General features: G+C 36.0%; 1 protein-coding gene across 1 annotated transcript in view; it reads right to left on the bottom strand.

The window, feature by feature from the left end:
• The window catches only part of BAZ2B (bromodomain adjacent to zinc finger domain, 2B), a 426,507-nt gene that overhangs the window by 134,015 nt on the left and 267,139 nt on the right, over positions 1 to 25,353 (bottom strand). The window contains exons 7-13 of the mRNA XM_011947122.1: positions 22,837 to 23,025; positions 17,466 to 17,633; positions 16,021 to 16,214; positions 8,903 to 9,103; positions 8,194 to 8,589; positions 1,931 to 2,537; positions 39 to 332 (exon numbers count right to left, since the gene is read on the bottom strand). Of these exons, the coding sequence (XP_011802512.1) occupies positions 39 to 332; positions 1,931 to 2,537; positions 8,194 to 8,589; positions 8,903 to 9,103; positions 16,021 to 16,214; positions 17,466 to 17,633; positions 22,837 to 23,025 (2,049 nt within the window). The remainder of the gene's footprint in view (positions 1 to 38; positions 333 to 1,930; positions 2,538 to 8,193; positions 8,590 to 8,902; positions 9,104 to 16,020; positions 16,215 to 17,465; positions 17,634 to 22,836; positions 23,026 to 25,353) is intronic.

Raw genomic sequence — 25,353 nt, 5'->3', positions numbered from 1 at the left:
ACTTCTACTTTAGAATAATAAAAATAAAGGGTAGGTACCAGAGTGTGGGCTTGAAGTAAGTGTGGAAGAAGATGTACCAAGAAAAGCAGGTGACTGGGATTCAGAACATAAGGCAGCAGGAGCAGAGCCTGGGGCTTTTGTTATGTGGAGGTTACGAGGTGTTGAGTGAGCTGTGAGACTCATGGAAGGGCTTTTGACAGAGGAAGTTGTTTTATTCAGTTTCATTGAAGTTTTCTCTCCTTCAGTATCACTATCTGATTCATCTTGGTCTTTATCATCATCATCTTCTTCTTCTGATCCTTCTGTATCTGATTCTGAATTACTATCTGATTCTGGGAAGTAAAAGAAGCATTTGTATATTATAACTAGATAATCACCAATAATTTGCAGTTTGTATCTAAATAGGCTAGCTCAGGAACCAGCAACTGTGAATGATAACTCAAATGAGCAATTTTCCTACAGAGTAAATGTTATAAGCTATTCGAGAACAGTGTATGCAGGCTATAAATCTTCAAAAAAATTTTTTAAAGTGTAAGTTTTACTCAACACTTTAATCATAAAACAGTTCTCATGTGACATTATTCACATGATGAGTTCTGCTTGGTGTCAAAATAATTTTTTATTTAATGGAGAAACTAAAGCAAATGGGGATTAAACTGACTATTCAAACTAACAGATTCCAATGGCTTATGAAGTACAATAAGTCAAATATGAGAAAGAGAAATCTGGAACTACCATCATACTTCCATTTGGGCTCTGGAGTAAAAGAAAACCAGTTTCAACACGAGATTCTTGGCTTTTTGGCTGCAGTTTTTCTATTTACACACAAGACTTCATCAGGCTTTTCAGGCCTCTCAAAAAACTAGGCCTACAGAAATAATTATAGTAGGATAATTCAATAATTTAAGTTTGTTCTAGCTACGTAGTTCTATGTATGATGCATCCGTTCCTGTAGATATGTAAAATCTATTACTAGATTAAACTTGATAAACATAGGAGTAATACTTAGACTGTTTCCTCATAGTTCACAGAACAATAGCTTCTGTGGAATTCTGGTTTGTGTGATACCATTTGCCTATATTGAAATTCATTATAAAAGTTAGTTTTTAAAGTTATGAATATTGATATTTATGATCTATCATACAAAGCTGTTCTATGGAAACCCCAGGAAGAGTGGTTCTTACCCTGAGCATGAAGTTTGTTTTTAACTTATAGACACTACAAATTGTACAGCTGAGTATATTTTCCTATTCAGATTAGCTGCTAAAAAAATTAGTTGAATCTGTAGTTGACTAGTAACAAATCCACAAACATTTATAATATGTATTTCATTTTTGTATTCACAATTTAAGCTCTCTTGTATTTTATGTTTTCAATATTCTGTGGAATGAGGAGAGGGAAGGAAAATAAAAATGCAAAGAAGTTAACCCCCGATCCAGCAAAAAAAAAAAAAAGTGACTCAAAATTAAATCAGAGAGTCATCTATATGTTATTTAACAAATTTTCTGTTATTGATGGAACATTCATAGAGATTTAGGTTTTTGGTACTTTCTGAATGACTATAATTTTATCTTTGTTCAAAACAGTTGGTGATACATTTTAACAAGTAGCAGAAGAAACGAAAGAAGAGTGGTCCTGAATGAAATAAAAATAAAGCAAGTTGATGAAATTATGTCTTAATTTATGCATCATTTGTATTCATCCTAAAGTGATTATTTGTTTAATGTCAAATGAATAACAAGCTGAGAATCTGACTTAGGATTTCCAGTATCAATTACTCCTGTATTTTACGAGCTCATTATAGAAATGCACAAAGCTGTGTGAAACATAGTAAATCACACTGATTTTAAGTCTGAATTAAGAAATTCTTCAAAATGTCTGGTTCATATAGAATTTAGAGAAATACTTTAAATTTTAAAATGAAAATAACCTGATTGGCTGTCATCAGATTCATCATCTTCATCATCTTCCTCATCTTCTTCCTCATCATCTTCCTCTTCATCCTCATTTGAATCTTCAGAATCTTTACTACTGGGAATGTCTGAATCTGTTCCTCTGAATTGTTCCACTAAAGGTTTTGCAGGATGGGAGTGATGCTGTGTTTTTACCGGGTTTACATTATTGCTAACTGCTTTTTCCTTCCCTTGACTATGAAGGATAGGAGAGGCAGAGGGCATTACAGGTGTCTGATTGCCAGGGGTTCTTCTCCCACTTGTACTCAAATTTACAGGTGAGGAAAAAGGGGTGCTACTTGCAGCAGCAACGTTTTCATTAATCTTGCTCTGCATTTTAGTTTTGGTAGTAAGTGCTAGAGGAGCTTCTTGAATGACACTTTGAATAACTCCATTTGGTTGGTGATTACCTAAAAGTGCATTTGTCAAGAATGGATTTGGGTGGTTGTTTTCTAATGTTTGTTTTGGATGTGCTGGTGAACTAGAGGTTGCTTTTGGATTTGACAAAGCTGCAATAACCTTCTTCAGGCTCTTAGATGACTCTTGTTTCTTTAACTGTGATGGGAATGCCTGTTTATATTGTTCCTGTTGAAACATAAGTTAAAAAACACAACAAAATGTACTACAAAACAAAGATTGCTTTTATTTGCTTTCAATATCTGAAAACAAATTACAGCTATCATATCACACACAAATTTAAATCATGATATACAAGTGCTATAAAAGTAGCAACAGCTATGTAAAAGTTGCTACATTTTGGCTGTAACTAAATAAAATTTAATTAGCTTTTCCCCCTTAAAAATTATATGCCTTTTGACTATCCTCCTTGCTTTACTGTTGCTTCCATTTTCACAATAATCCAAACCTAAAACCATTTTCTTTGCATGAAATAGCCTCCTCTTAGAAATTTCAGGCTAACAAAATACTGTTTATTCTTCAAGGTCCAAACCAAGAAGCTTTCCAAATTTCCCAGCATTCTTTGCCTCTTTCCTTTGAGCTCCTTCACCTCTTTATACAGATGCTCCTCAGCTTGCCATGGGGTGACTTCCCCATAAACTCATCAAAAGTTGAAAATATCATTAAGTCAAAAATAGATACAATACACCTAACCTACCATACATCATAGCTTAGTCTAGGCTACCTTAAATATACTGAAAACACTTACATTAGACTAAAGTTGAGCAAAATAATCTACCAACACAGTACACTGTAGACTATCGGTTGTCTGCCCTCATTATCATGTGGCCAAACAGGAGCTGCGGCTCACTGCTGCTGCCCAGCATCAAGGGACTATTGTACCGATTTCTACTGAATGTGTATAGCATTTGCACCATTGTAAAGTTGAAAGATCATAAGTCAAACAATTCTTTTTTTTTTTTTTGAGATGTAGTCTTGCTCTGTTGCCAGGCTGGAGTACAGTGGCGCGATCTCGGCTCACTGCAACCTCCACTTCCTGGGTTCAAGCGATTGTTCTGCCTCAGTCTCCCAAGTAGCTGGAACTACAGGCATGCACCACCATGACCAGCTAATTTTTGTATTTTTAGTAGAGATAGGGTTGCACCATGTTGGCCAGGATGGTCTCGATCTCTTGACTTGTGATCCACCTGCCTCGGCCTCCCAAAGTGCTGGGATTACAGGTGTGAGCCACTGCGCCCAGCCAAGTCAAACAAGTTTAAGTTGGCAACTATATGTACTCTTATGCCACACCACCTTTAGTATACATAGCATATGTCTATATGCCTGAAACCTCTAAGGAGATAACTTAACATCTTTGATAAATTCCTCAGGGTAGAAATACTCATTTATTCACCTTTATGGTCTGCCTAAGACATTGTTCAGAACCCTGTGCTTGGTATATGCTCAAAAAACAATTTTAGGTTGCTGAATGAGTAACTTCCTGAGCAAGAACTTCTTTGAAGCAAAGATTTAAGACACTAAGCTGGTGGAAACGGACATTCAACATTCTGTGGGATCTACTTTAGTGTGCCTTTGCATAGTAACATTCCAGAGTAAACAATTTAGAAAAATACAGTTTTCTTGGAAAAGATTATAAACCATTAAGCCATAAAATTTATGTCTATAAAGAAACAAAAACCTATTTAACTATTAGAATCTCCTTGAAAACAATACAATCATGATTTTTATTAAGCTACTATGATTAAAATATTACATGAAAATAAACAGCAGCAGAATTATTAAGATCTTTTCAGTTAACAGAAGGAGTTGAATTTCTTAATCTAAGGTAAAATTCTACATTGAAAATGATTGCCTTGAAATTAAAATCAGCAGTGTTGTCAGCATCAGACCTGGGCTCCTAACACTCAAATCAGCAAAGATTTGTGATGGAGATTTCACAAGTGTAAATGCTGATGGAATGTTATATAAAATACTTACTAAATATTGTATTTATTCTTCTTATTATTATTTTTAGACAGAGTCTCACTCTGTCACCCAGGCTGGAGTGCAGTGGCACGATCTTGGCTCGTTGCAACTCCCACCTCTTGGGTTCAAGGCTGCCCCAGATTCCCAAGTAGCTGAGACTACGGATGCGTGCCATCATACCTGGCTAATGTTTTTGTTTTTTTGGTTTTTTTTTTTGAGACAGAGTCTCTCACTCTGTCTCCAGGCTGGAGTGCAGTGGCGCGATCTCGACTCACTGCAACCTCTGCCTCCCCGGCTCAAGCGATTCTCCTGCCTCAGCCTCCCAAGTAGCTGGGACTACAGGCGCATGCCACCACACCCAGCTAATATTTATATTTTCAGTAAAGATGGGATTTCACTATGTTGGCCAGGATGGTCTCGATATCTTGACCCTGTGATCCACCTGCCTTGGCCTCACAAAGTGCTGGGATTACAGACGTGAACCACCGCACCCAGCCTTTTTTTTGGATTTTTAGTAGAGAAGGGGTTTCACCATGTTGGCCAGGCTGGCCTTGAACTCCTGACCTCACGTGATCCACCTGCTTTTGGCCTCCCAAAGTACTGGGATTACAGGCATGAGCCACCGCACTCAGCCTGAAATACTTATTAAATATTTTAAAGCAGAAGAACTAACAAGCAGTAAGCAATGTAAACTTTTTCATTTATGAAAAACAACTGGCCGGGCGCGGTGGCTCAAGCCTGTAATCCCAGCACTTTGGGAGGCCGAGACGGGTGGATCATGAGGTCAGGAGATTGATACCATCCTGGCTAACACGGTGAAACCCCGTCTCTACTAAAAAAAAAACAAAAAACTAGCCGGACGAGGTGGCGGGCACCTGTAGTCCCAGCTGCTCGGGAGGCTGAGGCAGGAGAATGGCGTAAACCCGGAAGGCAGAGCTTGCAGTGAGCTGAGATCCGGCTACTGCACTCCAGCCTGGGTGACAGACGAGACTCCGTCTCAAAAAAAAAAAAAAAAAAAGAGAAAAACAACTATGTTGTATTAGTTTAGAAATTAAGATAATTCTTTGCAAATCAAAACTGTCACAAAATATTTGTACCTAAGGCAATATCTTACAAAGAGAAAGTGCTTAATTAGTAATTATTCAGTAAATTACGGAAAATTATACTAGTTAGATGTACTTTTTCGATGTAATTTTATAGCAAAATTCTTACATAAAATACTTTAATATATACAAGATGTAAATTTTCAGCAGAAAAATGAGTGGTTTCGTCTGTTAGAACATAATTATGTAATAATTTTGTAATCTTTTTTTATAGGTAGTAAGTTTTCCTTCTAAATATACAGGTCCAAAGGGCCGTTAAAACCAAAGTCCCTTTAGTTTTGTATTTTAATTTTCTGCAACAATTACAGTGTTCCTCACTGTAATTCTAAAGAATCACTTCCCATATATTGACACCAATAAGTTTTTAATAACAGCCAAAGATTTCTATATTTTATTCAAATTGCTCTTTTATAGTACACATATTATCATTTTTAAAATCAGGGGTGATGTGTAAAAAGGAGATGGAGAGAAATTTGAGACCTGTATAGTAGCAAACCTCTTGCTGCTTTAAGATATCCATTTGGGGCCAGGCGCGGTGGCTCACGCCTGTAATCCCAGCACTTTGGGAGGCCGAGGCAGGCAGATCACTTGAGGTCAGGAGTTTGTGACTAGCCTGGCCAACATGGTGAAACCGCATCTCTACTGAAAATATAAAAATTATCTGTGGGTGGTGGCAGGCGCCTGTAGCAGCAGCTACTTGGGAGGCTGAGGCAGGAGAATGCTTGAGCCGGAGAGGCGGAGCTTGTAGTGAGCCCAGATAGCACCACTGCACCCCAGCCTGGGCAACAGGGCGAGACTCTGCCTAAAAAAAAAAACAAACCCATTTGGACGGGAAGAGGAGACGAGTTCCAAAATCTGTCCTACCTCCAAGCTCTTGCTCCCCGAGACCCTGCAGATCACAAAAAGTCCTCCAGATAAAAGTCGATAAAAGAGGGCCAGCGCAGGGGCTCATGCCTGTCATCCCAGCACTTTGGGAGGCCGAGGAGGGCGGATCATGAGGTCAGGAGATCGAGACCATTCTGGCTAACATGGTGAAACCCCGTCTCTACTAAAAATACAAAAAAAATAGCCGGGTGTGGTGGTGGGCACCTGTAGTCCCAGCTACTTGGGAGGCTGAGGCAGGAGAATGGCGTGAACCCGGGAGGTGGAGCTTGCAGTGAGCCGAGGCCGAGATCGCGCAACCGCACTCCAGCCTGGGCGGCAGAGTGAGACTCTGCCTCAAAAAAAAAAAAATGTTGATAAAAGAAAGCTGACATAAGATCTACAAAATTCCACTCCTGGTCTATGTATTCAATCAATCTATATGGATTTAAGTTACATTGTCTTCAGTGTAAGGGTACTGAAGGATTCAATGATTAAGTAACCTTTAAGAAAATAACGAACTAATGAGGGATGCAGGTAGCTGCCTCTAACTCAATAACAGGTACTGAGAAAGAGAAGGTAATCTTTTAGAGTTGAGTCTAATGTGAATGTCCAATTTTATCATCTGTAAATGAGGATAATATTAGTAGCACTCATAGATGTTATGACCAATAAGTTAATGTATGTTCAGCAATTAAAACAATGGCTGGCAAACAGTAAATGCTCTACAAGTGTTATCTAATTAAGTTGCCTAATGATAATGTTTGTAATATTGTGTTGAAACCTAATGGTTTGCTACTCTAGGCTGATTCTGGAATAAAAAGCAATACTCATTTAATTATTAGAATTTTGCTGGACATACGAATGTAGTCTATGTAGTAAAATCAACAGCAAGAAAAACAAAGATGAGAAAATTCTCTGAAGAGTGTTTCCAGTGTTTGTGTAAGTAGAAGTTACATTTCATATAATTCATTAAGAATGGCAAAGGAATTTTTTTTTTTTTTTTTGGTAGAGACAGGGTCTCACTATGCGGCGGAGGTTGGTCTCAAACAGTCCTGGGCTCAAACAGTCCTTCTGCCTTGGCTCCCAAAGTGCTGGGATTACAGGTGTGAACCACCATGTCTGGCCAGAAAAGTGATTCTTTATGAAGGGTTTTTACACTTAAAATGTATACATTCTAGAACTATAGAGGTAAATTACTTGAGTCCATTTTTTTGAAAAAGAATATATTTGGCTGGATGTGGTGGCTCACGCCTGTAATCCCAGCATTTTGGGAGGCCGAGGCAGGCAGATCACTTGAGGTCAGGAATTCGAGATCAGCCTGGCCAACATGGTGAAACCCCATCTTTACTAAATATACAAAAATTAGCCTGGTGTCGTGACGCACGCCAGTAGTCCCAGCTATTAGGAAGGCTGAGGCAGCAGGATCACTTGGATCCGGGAGGTGGAGGTTGCAGTGAGCTGAGATTGAAACCCTGCCCTCCAGCCTGGGCAACAGATCGAGACCCTGTCTCAAAAAAAAAAAAAAAAATTGATATTAGGAAAAAAAGGACATTAATTTTAAACCCAAGTAATTGTGAAGCTTGTCTTATTCAAACATACTTATCTCCTTATTTCTAAATCCTTAGATCTTGGGTGTGGGGGCTTACCTTAGGGATGGGTTGCAGGGTAGCTAGAATGACATGATTGCATTGCCAAAAATACATTAAACAGATACATATATGAATATAAAATCAGAGACATTTAGTTTTCTGATGTACATATTCTATTCCTAGAGACTAAGAAGGTATAAAAATGAGGGTAGAATTTAACTTAAACTTGTGTATTATAAAACAATATAGAAGCTCTATCTGTTTCTAGTAGTAAAATTCTTGTAAAAATAATTTGTAACTCACCCGTTTGGATCTCAATTCACTGGTCAATGAACTAGATTCTTCAGAGGTATTTTTATTCCCTGCTTTAAGAACATCAGGAGAAGGAACTATGAGTTTCATGTAAGTTTCCTTTTTGGCTTGATTTACCAAAGATAAAGGTTTCACATTGGACACCAATCCCGTAGACTGTATCACACTGGTGTGTTTGTTCACAGATTCCTCCTTTGCCTGAGAGCTTTGGAAAATAAATGGAAGCTGCTGTGACAAAACCTGAGGCTGCTTCTGCTGGGATTGGAATGATGAGTGAGTCTGGGATTCAGACACAAGAGGTAATGGCTGGTGTATTCTTTTTTCCTGGGCTTTTTCAGTTGCTTTCTGTCCATCTGCTTTTGGGTCTGAAATACCATGTAATAGCACCTAGAAATAAAAATGAAAAGGTAAGTTCCTAACATCTATTAAGATAAAGACTATCAAGCAGTAAAACCTGGAGATAAAAACGGATACTTTAAAAGTGTTCCTAATGCCTTATGATAATATCTAAAAATCTAAAAATTCATAAAAGAAATACCATATGTCCCTTTAAAAATATTTCTTCATCTTCTTTCTTGGGCAAAAGTATGAACTCAAAGTAATAATTAACTTTAAAACTACAGACTTTGAGAGTCAAGATAAACCAGTTAATTTCTAAATATGTATAATGTTTGGATACTGTCCACGAAAAAAATTATACCTGGTCGTTACTTTTATGTTGTGCTTCACTCTCTGAATCAGAATCATCATCTTCACTTTCTTCAATACTTTGATCTTCTTCCTCTTCATCTTCTAGATCATCTGAATCACTACTACTAATGCCTTCACTTGAGGTGTCTGATGATGTGCCTGAATCACTATCACTGTTGCTGGAACTTTCCATCGCTTTCTTTCTTGGTTTCTGGATAACGACAAGGTAGTTGGCAAGACTTTACTTTTTGAAAACATTCAAGTTTCAATAAAAGGTATGCTCTTTTTAATTTTCAAATGCTATTTTCAATCTCAAAATGTCATTGCAGGAAAAAGTCACATATTGTAAGGATAATTATTTAACAAACTGATCAACTTAACTTACATGACAGAACTCCTCAATAAAAAGTGCAAGCTCTGTCATGTAGAATATTGAAAATATCAAGAGAGCATATGTGTAGATGTATTCATATGGCTGCTAATCTTCAAAATGTGCGACAGACTAAAAAGATCAGTTCACAAAATGATTCCAACTATGATACATACATCAAAAGTTACACATTTAATCTTCTTTCTTTTTGCAGACAGTGAGTCAGTAGCCAAACATTTACCTATAACATGCCACACACACCTTTCTGGGTGTGTCCAAGACTGAGTTCTTGCCTTCAAGAAACTTACTAGTGCTGGTGATAGGGGAGTATAGACAGATGCTTAACATAAAAACAAATCATTCCATATAATAATAAGTGCTGTAGAGAAGATAAAGTAGGGTAGCAACAGTCTTATGCGGCTGCTTTAGTTAGGGTCAAGGAATTTAACTGTTTATGTTTCATTTCAGAAAAGATTAAAAAAGGTAGAAGACAAGGTAGATAAATATAAAGAGAGATATTTATTTCTGGAACAGTTAAGACTCTGCAAGAAAAATAAAATCTAAAGCTGGTAGAAAGTGGCATTAGGTCACATAAATGTGAAGTTTTGTGTTCAAGAACACACAATAGTAGTGGATAAAAACAGGAAAAATCATGAGATGAATTATAACAAATTAACAAACCAATTAATTAACTTAGAACTCCTCAATAAAAAGTACAAGCTCTGTCATGTAGAACATTGAAAATATTTATAATTATTTAACAAAGGGAAAGTTAAAATTTCACCAATAGAAAGACTGAAAAGGAGAAACATTGAAATGATGGAACAAGAAGATTAAGTACAATCTAGGAACATTTAATGGCATTTGCTGATAAAGAACAAAATATAGAAAGAATAACAATAAATTACAAAAGTTATGATCTTAACAGAAATACATCCTTTCATGACTACTCAGGATTGGGGAATGAAATACAGTAATATATCTCCACAATAGAAAGCCAAATTGAAGCCACGGTTACAGATTGCAAATCTATAGTCTTTTTATTGTGTCTTCTGAACATTGATTCAGGTAACATTCATATAGTGAGGATAGTCACTCCCGCCATTATATTCTGTTTGCGATCACTCTGTTTTTTTATTTTTTTGAGACAGAGTCTCGCTCTGTCGCCCAGGCTGGAATGCAGTGGTGAGACCTCAGCTCACTGCAACCTCTGCCTCCCGGGTTCAAGCAATTCTCTGCCTCAGTCTCCCGAGTAGCTGGGAGTACAGGCACCCGCCACCACGCCCGGCTAATTTTTGTATTTTTAGTAGAGACAGAGTTTCCCCATCTTGGCCAGGCTGGTCTTGAACTCCTAACCTTATGATTCACCCGCCTCGGCTTCCCAAAGTGCTGGGATTACAGGCGTGAGCCACCACAGCCAGCCTTGCAATGACTCTGTTTTAACTGCTCCAAACCAGCTAACAGAAGGCCTCCTTCAAAGATACATACTTCAATAAGCAGACTAATAGTTCCTATCATTTCTTGAGTTTTCTTCCCTCAAAGTAGGATAGGTAGGAATGAGAAACTGAATTGGAATTGTATGGGAACCACAAGATGAGAAAGATCACAAGGTAGAGATTAAAGGGAAATAATAATATATTAATATTAAGACTACCATTTGTTTGTCAAAGAAACAGCTACTTCTTTGCAACCAAAATCTGTTGTAGTTTTCTAAGCATGTATAGCAAGACTGAAAAGCATAAGGTACCTAAATGGAAATAAACATTTTTGTTTTAGTAAGGGACAGGAAAGAAAAGAAATAAGAGAGTGACAGTGATTTAGCAGAGAAAAATTAACTCCTATTTAAATGCCCAAGGAATAAGTGTGTAGCTTTTTATTTAAAGGTGGCATGAGAAATGGGGACTATACTCCCCAGGAATAGTCATCCCGAGGTGCTGGTTCTGAAGCTTTAGGGTGCATAACAATCCTGAGTCCCACTTCTAAACTGGGCGCTTAATGTGATTCTGATGCAGGGAGTGTCTGCCGAGCGTACTTTCGCCATGTGTAAAGAGTTCTAGTTTGATAAGGTAACACATTTAGCACTCACTAAAATAAGGAGAAATGAGAAGTGTGAGTATTAGAGAAATAGGGAAAAGATGGGTTTGTATCACAGTTTATTAATTTTCCCCCATCCAATCTGGGAAAACTTTTCAGAATCCTCTCCTTGAACTTTCATTTCACTGTATACTTATTTCTTTTAATAACCAAACAAATACATATTCAAGGCTATGATGTACCAGGCATAGTTGCTCAAGTCTCTGGGGATACAAGGGTGTGAGAAACAGACACCAGTTCTGCTTAGTGAGAACTAGAAGAAGAGAATCAACAAACAATTTAAATAAATGTTTTGAGTGATAAATACCATGAGTAAAACAGAATAACGGGATAGACAATGTGTGCTGGGGAGTGGAGTGGGGCTTTGCTTTACATGTAGTCATCTCCCAAGGGAGAGCAAGAGCCAATCACCCAAGGACATAAGAGAAGAGCCTTTCAAGACGGGAATCCATCCTGTAAAACTGAAATTCTATACCTATTAACTCTTTTCATCTTGTAAAACTGAAATTCTGTATCTATTAAACACTAACTTCGCACACTTCCTTCCATGCTAGCCACTGGCAACAAAAAACTTTGGTCTATAATTCTGATGAGTCTAAGTACCTCAAATAAGTGGAATCATACAGTACAGTATTTGTCTTTTTGTGTCTGGCTTACTTCACTTTGTGTAATAATGTCCTCAAGGTTCATCCATGTTGTAGCAAATATCAGAATTTCCTTCCTTTTTAAAGCTGGATAATATTAACATGTATGTATGTATGTATGTATGTATACACATGCATCTCCTCCCATATTTTGCTTATCCAGTTATCTGTTGATAGACACTTCCGTTGTGTCTACATTTCAGCTATTCTGGACAATGCTGCTATGAGTATGGGTGTACAGAGACCTCTTTGAGACCCTGCTTTCAATTTTGGGGGGTACATACCCAGAAGTAGAATTGCGGAATCACATGGTAATTTAATTTTTAGTTTTTTGAGGAATTGTCATACTGTTTTCCACAGTGGCAGTACCACTTACTATTCCCTAACATGTAATATTTTCAAACCATAAAAAACCAGATATGTTTGTAAAGGTTATTTTGGTTGCTGTGGTAAGAATAACTTGTACGACAGTTGGAATAAAACTCATTCAACCTTAAATTGTTTTATTTTTTCTTAACAGGCTGTATATTTTAGTCTTAATTTAATTATTTAAAATATCAATTTTTATTCTAAATGCATATGCAGACTATATGAGGGGATTGGACTTAATCAGTGACTTTCAATGAGAATGGCTAAGTACCCCACCTCCCATGGGAGGTATCAAAATTAGCTGAAGAACATTTTTTTCAAACTACACATGAAAAGAATGAATGAAGCAACTTTTTAAAAAAGTTTTGAAAACTGAAAAAATATTGGGTGCAAAAGTATAGGATTTTCTTCTTTGTTCCAATGCCCTTTATCTCCATTTTACTTGAACAACCCACTCCCACAAACTCATGCTGAACCACGTATCATCTGAAAGTGCTGTTCTTTTGAAATCTTAAGTTCTAGCATGCCTCACTTGAATAGACTATCTCTCTATAATGTTATTTCCACTTAGTTGCCTTAGACACTAATATGGTACCTCAGAATCTATCTCTAAAACTGGGCAGAAAGAGGTGCCTCTGTGAGTTTTCAGTACGTTCTCCTAGTAACAGCTTTTAGTATGACAGCACTGATTCTGTTTAGGAATGTCAATGCAGGTTCCTCATTAGAACTAAGTACAGGAACTGTGTCATATTCATGCCTCCAAGGTCTTGTACAATGCCTTACACATTGTAGAGGCACCAGAGATTTTAGTTGATTTTAGCACTACTCCTTAAGAGGTAGGATAGCATAAGGGTTAAAAGTATGGGCATTTAACTTTTAGAAGCACATATAAAAATGCATCCAATGATATGATGTCTGGGATTTGGTTCAAAATAGTATGGGAATCAGAAATGGATGGTTTCAGTGTCTGGCATCAGAGACACTGGCAGCAGCTCAGAGACAGGCCCTTAGTACTTACACTAATGAGACTGCCATTGAAACAAATCCTATGGGAGAAGAGCCAAGAGCAGGTAAAGAGCAACAGGTGGAGAGTATGACACTGATACCTGTGTCCCTGGGAGGAAACAATTAAGAATATTTTATCATGTTTGCTTGAGTGCTCAGTGGTGTGGGTTGAAAGGGAAACAAAATGGTTGTTTTGGGGTCTGTGTACAGTACTTTTGCATTTTTGTGATGGGTACTATCAAGCTTCTTAGCATTACCAGATGGCCTTCCCCCAAGTCTTCATATAAGCATGCTATACTCTGGAAAATGTTTTCTATTGAGAAGGAAATTTAAAGATTTAGAGGAAATATATCTATGAAATATGCTCAGCAAAAGAAAATAAATGTATTTATTCAGTTTTGTTTCATTTGTTCTCGAAAATATATGGAGCTTGGTGCTGCCTTGAAAAATGATAAAGGAAAGTTTGATAAAGTAGTTCTTATGGATTACAAATTGGAGTATAAGAGGCATGTAGCTCAGATTTAAAGTTCAGATCAACGTCATCTGCAGTCAGCGGCTACCCATATCTTGCTATTCTTGTTATGATGTATCAGAAGCTTCCTGTCACAATATTACAGCTGAGATGGTGAAGAACTTCATGTGTGTAGGATCACAAACTTTCGACTGTCTTCCACTGGAAAACCAGGCCCTGAAAGCAGTTTTTATAAAACAGAGAAGAGAAGACACAACTCTTATCATTGTTTCCCAAATGTTTGCAGTTGATGACAAGGCTTTAACTCGGCCTTCTCATTCAAGAAGAAATCAGAAATTGGAGCAGACCAAATCCACTGATAAGAGTGATCTAATACATAATATGCTAGGTCATATAGTTAGAGGCTTCTCAGCTTACTTGGTTAGATAAATGAAACCTGGACTCAGTGATGATGTACATTTTATAAAGTTGAGATGTCACAGCTTCTGGCATAATGTGGAAGAGGGAATCCAACAGTGTAGAGTGATCAGAATGTAGAAATAAATTTACCACCTGCAAACTGCATACCCACCCTACTACTGGAACCAGTTAAAGAGCCAACAAGATCTACTCAGAAGGAAGAAACCACATTAACAATCTGAACAGGAAAAATTTGACATAAAGAATTATGGATTAACAACAGAAGATTAACTACTAGGAGGGATAAAGTGACCTCTAAATAATACAGGCAAAGGAGATGTAGGAATATGTACTTTTCATAGGGCTAAGGCAGAATAATGAAATAAAGATAAACTTGGAAAAGGGACTTTTTCCTCCAACCCCTTCATTCACCCAAGGCTGAGTTTCACACTTTGTAGGAGAAGATGTGGCTATTGCCCATTGGATGGCAGAGAAACTCAATGAGGTATCACAGTCAAGGCTGACACACATAAAACACTGCTTGCTAAGATACCAGAAAAACATGGCTGAGAACTTGTCAGCTACAGTGGCAGTAAAATTAGCTTGAAAGCCACCTACTTTCCGAAACTTGATAGTAAACTGCCTCCTGAGATGCCAATGAAACTCACTAGATGGTGTACTAGTCACTACTGGGTCTCCCGACCACCACTGGATCTCCTGGCCACCACCAGTAGAGAAGCTGTCAGCCAGCAAGGAAGCCACCCATTGGCAGCCACAGCATAATTAAAAGAAGAAAACACTAGAACCAGAAAAAGAAGTCCCAGCCACATGTGGTTGCTCATGCCTGCGATTCCAGCACTTTGGAAGGCTGAGGCGGTGGATCCCTTGAGCTCAGGTGTTCAAGACCAGCCTTGGCAACATAGTGAGACCCCATCTCTGCAAAAAATATAAAAATTATCTGGGTGTGGTAGCATGCACCTGTAGTCCCAGCTACTAGGGAAGCTGAGGTGGGAAGATAACTTAAGCCTGGGAGGTGGAAGTTGCAGTGAACTGAGATTCTGCCACTGCACTACAGAGTCAGACTCTGTCAAAGGAGAAGAAGAAAGAAGAAAAGAAGAAAAAAGAAGAAAGAAGAAGAAAAAGAAGTACCATCTTCTTCCAGTGTTCTTCCAGGACCGTCTACTAACAAGAACTAAGATTGCAACAAGTGGCAAACCAGAAAAGAGTGATTTAGAGCTGAGAGGCAATAAATTGATAACTTGCAAAGTTGGGGATATATATGAAATAAAACTGGCCATGATGTGATTAACTGTTGAAGCTGAATAATAGGTACAAATGATTATTCTGTCTACTTTGTGTATTTGAAAGTTTCCATAATAAAAGGTTTTCTTATTCACTCTTTTCTAATGCACTGGAGTTAACCCACTTGCTCTCAAATCCTGGCTCAGTCACTTAGTGGCTAATTATTTTGGTGCTTTGCTTCTCCATTTGTAATAACAGTAGCTACTTCATTTCAGATATAAGGAGGAGTTAATATATATTATATGAAAAGCAATTAGAGAAGAGTTGATATGCAGTAAATTCTCAATACATTTTATCTATTATTACTATTTGTATTATTTATACTTGTACTGACACCATAAATACACATATCTATAAAAATAAAATTTGGTAATTCATAAGAAATTAAACCATAGATTTTGTTGATTTGACCTTCAGAATGCTAATCTTACATATATACATCTGTTATATATGTCCTTCCAAGAATAACTTACCTTATCCTTGATTTTGTCAACTCTAGCATCCAAAGGCTGGTTTTTGCTTTGTTCCTGATTACATTTTCGATTTCCTCCACCTGAGCTTGTACTTTTAGTTTGTCCCATGGAACTTGAAGCAGTAGTGGATAGTACAGATGTGTTGATACCAATTACAGATGATGTATTATTTCCATTTATTGACCCATTTACTCCTTGAAAATAAAAATAAACATGCTTATACAATGGAATATTATTGCATCATTTAAAAATGAAGTGCAGATATATGTACAATTGGATGACCTTGAAAACATGGTAAGTGAAAGAAGACAGAAAAGGTCATATTGTATGATTCCATCTATACGAAATATTCGGAATAGGTAAACCTATAGGGGCAAAGTGAAAACTGATGGTTTCCAGGGGCTGAGGGAGAGGGGAATGGGGAGCAACTGCTTAATGGGTATAAAGTTTCCTTTTGCAGTGATAAAAATGTTTCAGAACAAGATAGAGGTGGTGTTGTACAACATTGCAAAAGCATTAAATATCACTAAATTGTTCACTTTAAGATGGTTAATATTATGTTAAGTGAATTTCACCTCAGTTAAACAAAATGTTTAGAAAGACAATGAAAGACAATGAAATGCAAATGTTCTCCTTTTAGAACAAACTCTGTAAAACACTTAAGTAAAAAGAAAGATAATAAACCATCTAAAATGTTGTTATAATTTTCAAATTATATTCTAAGAAGTTATTAATTGCAGAAATATTAGTGATCATTTAAAAAACAGTACTAGGTTATTAGTTTTAATGAAGTTAATACTTAATTACAGAAGAAGTAACACACTATGTTGGGTTACATATAGGGAGATAATGAAATACAGAGGAAAAAGCAGTGGAATTGGGCTAAAATCCTGACTAGGCCACATCCATATGTAAGCAGTATTTTCCTGAACAACTTATTTGACTTTGGCTGTAAAAATAAAATACTTCTAATCTCAAAGAATTATTGTAAGAATTAAGCTAGAAAATGTGAAAAGGTCTAGCATAACACTATAAAACTGTTATTAAGGCCAGGTGTGGTGGCCTACGCCTATAATCCCAGCACTTTGGGAGGCTGAGGTGTGAGTATTGCTTGAGGCCAGAAGTTTGAGACGTCTGGAAACATACAGAGACCCTGTCGCTACAAAAATTAAAAATAAAATTTAAAAATGTAGCTGGGCATAGTGGTACATGTCCGTAGTTCTTGGGAGGCTGAGGGAGGAGGACTGCTTGAGCCCAGGAGGACGAGGCTACAGTAAGCTATGATCACACAACTGCACTCCAGCCTGGGCAAAAGAGTGAGACTTTGTCTCTATTAAAACAAACAAACAAAAACAAAAAACGAAAAAAAGGTATTAAACCTGAACATTATGAAAATATACGAGAATGGAAGATTTATAGCCCTTCACTTATGTTAATGTGGATACCTTTTTCGGGACCATTTCGATTACTTTTTCCTGAAGTCCTTGAATGGAATGAAGAAGAATCATGATTCTGGGCTGGGGGAGCAAATAGTGGTGGAATTCCCAGTAATGGTGGAAAGAAGGTTGCTCCTGTACGTGTATGAGCATCGGTTGTTCGCCACCATTCTGCACCTCAAAACCAAACAAACCAACCAAACAAAAATATATAAATTAACTTTCCAGTTAATATCACAATGGCTTTCTATGTTTTATTTAAAAAATAATTCAAGTTTCATCTTGGAACAAAACTGCTGAATTGCTCATACTTCTGATTGTTTTCCTAATTTTAAACAGTAGAACTTGTACACTTAACACTCTTCTCATTAGGCCAGTATCTAAGGATCTTCACTTGGCAGCTTTGTGGAGTTCAAGCTTGGAAAGGACAAAGGTAGTTCACAGTTTAAAAAATGAAAGTGAAAACTAGGAATATGAAAGAAGTATTTCACTCTTTGATGACTTATCCCATTCTCATCTGTTTTAAACCCTTAGAATTTAAGTTTACATCTACAACCTATGTTAAGACTTCCCTCAAATTACATACAATATAAATCTGGCTCTGATAAATCAGATAGTCTAAATAATAATATAAGACTACTGTAATCCACTATACCTTAAGTACATTTATGGAAGAAAACTTCTATACTTAAAGATAACCATAAATACAGCAAAATCAGTAGGCCTTTTTATGTTCTAAAAAATAAGTTCTCAAAGGAGATTTCAAAAACAAGTAATTTCACATTAAAATATAAAAGATTTATAAAGCCTCTCCCCTTAAAGTTAATGATGAAAGCCTGAATTTTGTTTTTACTTCCACTCATAAATTACAGATAACAATGATTGTTTTATTGCTATAAAATGACCAGTGGTAGAAAATCATTCAATAAATGGTAAATACTTAAAGAGTGTCTCTTTAAAGTTTTAGAAAAGGAAATAAGCCAAATTTTACACATTTTTCAAGGCAGGATGAAGTAATCTTGTATTGCCCCATCTAAAATCTCAAAAACAATCTCTTCCAACTGGCTAGTCTGCTGGATTATCAAATCAGTTATTATCTTTCAGACCAGTCTTCCAAAAGATATGGGGCATTTTTCATTGACTGTGACAACCATAAGAACATTGGAGGAAAAAACCCCACAACAATACAGTACTGGAAGAACTCAAAATTGTCAGGCTATTGTATTATATAATCGTTAAAACTTTTCTAGGAATATCCTTCATTAAAAATAGAATGTAAAGTGGTATGCACCTTCATTATCTAATGGCAAAATCTGTAGTTTAAAAGAAAAGTGAAATTTTCATGGTAGCTGCCAGTTTCAAAAGTCTGAAAAACAGTATAAGTAGAAAACTGCAAAAGCTATTCTTCTGCACTGCAGGAAGGTGTTACTAGTAAAATGATACCAATGTATATTCAGCCATGCCTGAACAGTGGGAACTGAACCAAGAATAACTATACAAAAGCATTGATCATTTATCTACTGTTTAGATGAAAGATGTACATTTAGATAGGAAGAAAAAGTATGTGTTTTGGGCTTGTATCAGCAGTCAGAATCTTGTTATTTATAGGTTTGAAAGCTAGGTTCTACCTAGCTGATAAAAAGTTACTGTACTGAGGACCAGGCACAGTGGTTCACACTCGTAATCACAGAGCTTTGGGAGGCTGAGGTGAGAGGTTCACTTAAGGCCAGGAATTTGAGACCAGCCTTGGGCAACAGAGAGAGACCGTGTCGCTATAAAAAATTTTAAAAAGCAGGGAGGGACTGAGGTTTCCCAAAGATATTTATATAATTTAACACAGAGTCTGTAATGAAAGTGGAATTCAAAGACTTTGTAAACAACCAAAAAATTGGTAAGGTAATCAGTCTAGTAAGATTCAAATATTTTAGACATAATCAAACTCAGAAAAAAACATTTTAAAAAGTACTCGAGAATGTCAATGGTAAATAAGCACATAGCTGGGTGTTGTGGTGCACTTCTGTAATCCTTGCCACTGGGGAGGCTGAGGCACAAGAATCACTTGAGCCTGGGAAGTGGAGGTTGCAGTGAGCTGAGATCGCAACACTGCACTCCACAGCCTGGGTGACACAGTGAAACTCTCTCAAAGAGAAAAAAAAGTAAATAAGTACACAGTAGAGATTAGAGAAAACAATGGGAAAATGTGTGTTATAAATAACCTGACACCACAGAAGAAAATACAAAATAAGAAAACAAGATTAGTTGAATAAAAAGATGCGAATGGTAGAGCTTCTGAATATAAACTTTACAAATGTCTGATGTTATTTCATAGGAAATAATTTTTGTTAAGTGACAAGCTTGTCTTCCAAATTTAGGAAAATAAACAAAATTTAGTCACAAATCAGCTTGTTGATAAAATGAAAAATACAAAATAAGGATTACATAAATCAGCATATGGTAAATTTCTAAGTATATTAAAAAGAAAGAACAGCATAGTAGCAACATTTAACTTTTTTTTTTTTTTTTGAGACAGATTCATGCTCTGTTGCCCAGGCTGGAGTACAGTGGCCTGACATGGGCTCACTGCAACCTCCATCTCCTGGATTCAAGAGATTCTCTTGCCTCAGCCTCCAGAGTAGCTGAGATTACAGGCATGCACCACCATACCTGGCTAATTTTTGTAGTTTTGGTAGAGATGAGGTTTGGCTATGTTGGTGAAGCATCAAGTGATCCGCCTGCCTCGGCCTCCCAAAGTGCTGGGATTACAGGCATGAGGCACCATGGCCAGCCAATATTTGACATATTTAACTCAAAGAGTCTATTAATAATATTTCAGAGGACATAATAGATCTCAATTTGAACCTAGAAGATTTAGCAGAATTTAAAAATCGTTCATACTTGATAGAGCCAAAAATATTTTGCAAAAATTCATGGTAATTTAGTATTAAAATTAATTACCAAAAAAATTACAAATATTTTAAAAATTACCATGAAATACTATTTCAATATAAAATAGAAATTTTATTATGCTAATATCCATTAAATAATTTTATATTTCTTGATTTAATCTGAAATGCATATTTGAGAAAGTACAGAAAATGTAAAAATAAATTATTCCTCATTAAAAATTCCTAGTGATATCTTCCTGTTTTGTTCTCATTTATTTACTGGGTGATTTAAAAGTCTGGCAATTTGGTCACCCTTCTGAATAAAGCCAATTATAGAAAATTTATATTTAAGTTATTGTATGAAACTGCAAATTAAACAAAATGAATCTTTGAAAACTAGGCATAATCTATGCCCATCTGGCAAAAAGTATGCTCATCTAGGCATACTTTTATCACTAAAGACTCTGTCTTGCAATTGTCTGTTTATCTCCTAAAAACTGTAAGCAACATATAATATAATATACTATGTTTATTCTTCTGTTTTTGGCCTTGTGTGCAGAGCATAGTAGACGCCCAAAGAATTTTGTGCATTCAATGAATAAGTGAATAATTTATTTTGGCTGAGGAAGCTATCAAATTTTTTTCTATACAGAAGTATCAACATTATTGAAATCCAGATGAGTAATTTTTTAAATGTGTTAACCATCATTCTAGTACAAAAGATATTTGATTTTAATACTATAGTATTTACATTGTGGTTTAGAAATGTTCAAAAGCAACAGTGTAATAAGCCATGATAAAACAATAAAAATATTTAAGATATCACTATCTATATTGTTATTTATTTTGATATTTATTCAGTAAATTCAGATACTTATATTTCAGTAAATATCTGTGGAATGCCTATCTTGCTAAGCAACCATGCTAGAAACTGAATAAATTCCTATTAATATTTTTGAAGGAAATGTTAAAACTTGGTTTATGACTTCTTTAACTATCTACTCACAATACTCCTCCTCAGCATCCCTGCTTCCCAGACAACTGAATTAAAGAAGTAATATGACTCAAGAAATAGTACTTGAAATATACATTTAACCATCTATCCTTTCTACATATAGTTTTAAAAACACTTCTTTCCTTTTAAGAAGGCATTTGATAAATTCTTAACCATTAAAGTAGGCAAAATAAAATAATGATAGTTACCAATTACGGACTAATATGTGCACCAGATACTGTACTCGGCACTAAATATGACTTAACTCCTTTAATCCTCACAAGAACCCTGTAAGTCAGGTACTATTATTATGATCCTCATTTTTCAGATGAGAAAACTGATGCTAAGAGGTCAGATAATTTGTTCAAGGTCACACAGCTATGAAATAACAAAGCCAGATTTCAATTCAGGCCTATTTGTCTCTAGAATTATGCTACAATGTTTTAAGTTATTTCACATACACTAATACATGCAGACTTTACTAAAATTTATTAAAGTCAAATTAATCTACAGAAAACACATTCAAATTTAGGCTTTCAAGATAATATAACAAATTAAAGCATGTCTGTCCAAAGTTTTAATTAACTGATGTCTTACTGAACTACTAAATCCTCATAATCTATAGAATTTTGGATAATACTGGTCCTCTTGCCATGTAAGTGGTACATCTCTAGCTGGTTTGATCAAATACAGAAAAACAGGCTGGGCACAGTGGCTCACACCTGTAATTCCAGCACTCTGAGAGGCCGAGGTGGGCGGATCACTTGAGATCAGGAGTTCAAGACCAGGCTGGCCAACATGGCGAAACCCCGTCTCTACTAAAAATACAAAAATTAGCCAGACATGGTGGTGCATGGCTGTAATCCCAGCTAATCGGGAGGCTGAGACAGGAGAATTGCTTGAACCTAGGAGGAGGAGGTTGCAGTGAGCTGAGATTGCACCACTGCACTCTAGCCTGGGCAACAGACCAAGATTCTATTTCAGAAAAAAACAAAACAAAACCAAACAAAACAAAAAACAGAAAAATAAAGAAAGGTAAGAGTCTAGCTCATTTTCCTTATGGTGAAGAAAAGTGAGAACTTGAAATAGGGGTGTAAAAATACTCATAAAAACAACTTCAGTTTCACACTAAATAATTTTTTAAAAAATCAAATAAGGCTGAGAAAAATTCATTTAACTCTACATTTATAATATGTATACTTTTCTGTATATTGTACTTCAACAAAAAACATGAGAAAAACTTGCCTGAATTACTCTGTCCTGTGACAGACACCTATTTCTCTAGTTAAATACCTGGATATCTAATTAACCGCTCTGCCACCTAACACACTTAGGGTGTTTAATTTTTTGCACATGATAAACAGGATTGAGCCAATTCTTGTACCAAAGTTTTAAATACAGCAGGCATTAGACTATTCCTTTTGTTCAACAGACAAATTACTGCTTGAACATTCTCAAGCTTTCCTCCTTTCCTTGAACACTGCTTGTAACAGATGTTTACCTGGAAAAGATGCTAGTTGGGGATGTGCGGCTAAGGCTGTGGGTGTACCAAGTGTCCCCAAACCACCAAATTCTGAATGCCCTGAGCTGGCTGAATGTAGACCAAAGACTGGGTGGCTGACCATTGGGAAGGCACTCGACACTGTGGACAGGTTAAACGGTTGATCCCCAGCTGTTCTGAATAAATGTCCTGGGAGGGAAAAAAACACACTTAAAGTTGTACTATAAAAAACAGATGAGATTTATCTGATTTCAGTGTTTGTAGTTAAAATTTATAATAATTTACCTATTACATTTTTATTTTACCTTTTTCCTGCTGCATTTTCTACTCTTCAAACCCTATGAAATGTTTCTAGAAACATGAAGGCATGCTAAAAATCATTAAAATGAATGGTATAACTTTCCTTACTTTGAATTTGAGATTTGAGAACCGATGTTTTAAGTAAATAATTTTCACTAATTAAAATTGTCTGACCTGAGGAAGTGAGGCCAATTTTCTCTTAATATATATACATTAATATATTATCAATATATTTTACTTATAAAAAGGGAAATAAAAAACATCCTATTAATCTAAGGTTGAAAGCCACTGAAATAAGTACAGGATCTGTCACCAGGTCAATACTCAAATTATTATACACTCTAAGCAAGGCGATCCCAGTTTCAATGAGCCAGAGTTGAAGCTCTGTTCTCTAATACAGTCATGAGTTGTTTAATGACGGGGATACATTCTAAGAAATGCATTGTTAGGTGATTCTGTCATCGTGCAAACATTGTACAGTATAGTTACACAACCTAGGTGGTACAGTCTACTACACACCTAGGCTATAGGATACAGCCTATTGCTCCTAGGCTACAAACGTGTTCAGGATGTTACTGAACTGAATACTTTAGGCAGCTGTAACACAATGGTAAATATTTGTATATCTAGACATATCTCAACCTAAGAAAGGTACAGTAAAAATATGGCATTATAATCTTAGGGGGCTATTGTCATATATGTGGTCAGGCATTGACTAAAATGTCATTATGCAGTGTATGACTGTACTTCTTAGGTGAGAAGAGTATCTTGATACCAAAAAGGGAATATATTCTAGTCTAATAAAACAATGCACAAGACAACATAAGTACTTAATAAATTTACAAAGATATTTCTAAATGAATTCACAAGTGGTTACCAATATAAAAATCATTTTTAACTTTCTCAAGAGTAAGACAATGTTCAATTCAAATGAGTCTGACTTTTTAATTCTATTTTTAATCTAAAGAAAATCTAATAGTAAGTGTTACAACTCCAGGTTGGAATGTTATATGATAACAAACATGACTTATTTTTCATACTTTGTAGGAATTTGGCAGAAAAATTTTCTAATACTTGGAAATCCTCCCTTTACTTCCAGGAAATAATTAAGGTACCCTGTCTTGTGATAATAGAATACTCTAGGTTATCTTAAGAATTTACTGTGTGAACAGTATTGTGCTCTGTGTTAAAATTAGAATAAAGCTTCCTTATTATCTCTTGTTTATATTATATCAGTCCTGACTGTGCACTGCAATTTAATTAGTTTTAATATAGTATGTGTGAAATTTATAAATGTAAGTTAAAAATAGTATACTTGTTATTATTTAGTTATCAACCAAATCTCTTCCCTTGGCTTTCTTGCTTCCTGAAAACCAAGGGGTAGTCCTAAAAAACAGTCAGAGTGTACCCTCCAAAGTCTGATACAAAACCTATATTGCTTATTAAAATAATGCTATATTCTTTACTGAAACAGGAAGATCTGAATGACTTTTAAAAATAAGATTTAAATAAATTGCATTAAGTATGTTTTGTATCAGGCTATTTAAGAAAAAAGTTCAGTATCAGGATAGTGCTCCCACTACAACAAAGCAGTAACTAGATTTCACAGGGAAAATCCTCAGAATGTCTTTACAAGGAAGGCCCACAAGGAAACTGTGAGGTAAGAGGACAAGGAAAGGGCATAAACTTGGGTGTCTTTTCTAAATCAGCTAAACATTGTTTTTGTTGAATTGGTTCTTCTGTGTATCAGAGTGGACTGCATTAGAACTGAAGATGAGTCAAAATAAAACAGAGTATGCTACTGCCAAAAAAGGCTACCCAAATGTCACTATCTTTAAGACCAGTGATAAGCTACCAGAAATACTGTGTTTTTTTTTTTTTTTGTAAATTCTCAGAAACTCAGCTAGTTTCTCAAAAAAATGAGCTTGTAACTGTAAAAGCCAGTTTTTACTTTCATTTGTTATTACACATAAAATCTCTGGTTCTCACCAATCAATTCAACTTCCTGACTCAAACGTACTTAAATGTTTTATTTATAAACATACTATGATCAGTTCTTTTCTTTCTCCATCAATTAGTGTGGTAAGCAACTTGAACTGAACATTGCAGTTTTGGAGAATTTGGGGTCATCTGTAATTTACATTTTACAAATAACAATTCCTAAATTATATCAATTATATGTATTTAGTCGTGATTTAATACAAAGAAATTTGAGGG

This window comes from Colobus angolensis, unplaced genomic scaffold (genome assembly GCF_000951035.1).
Source record: "Colobus angolensis palliatus isolate OR3802 unplaced genomic scaffold, Cang.pa_1.0 Scaffold259, whole genome shotgun sequence".
Taxonomy (NCBI): domain Eukaryota; kingdom Metazoa; phylum Chordata; class Mammalia; order Primates; family Cercopithecidae; genus Colobus; species Colobus angolensis.
This window is presented reverse-complemented; position numbering and strand designations above follow the sequence as displayed.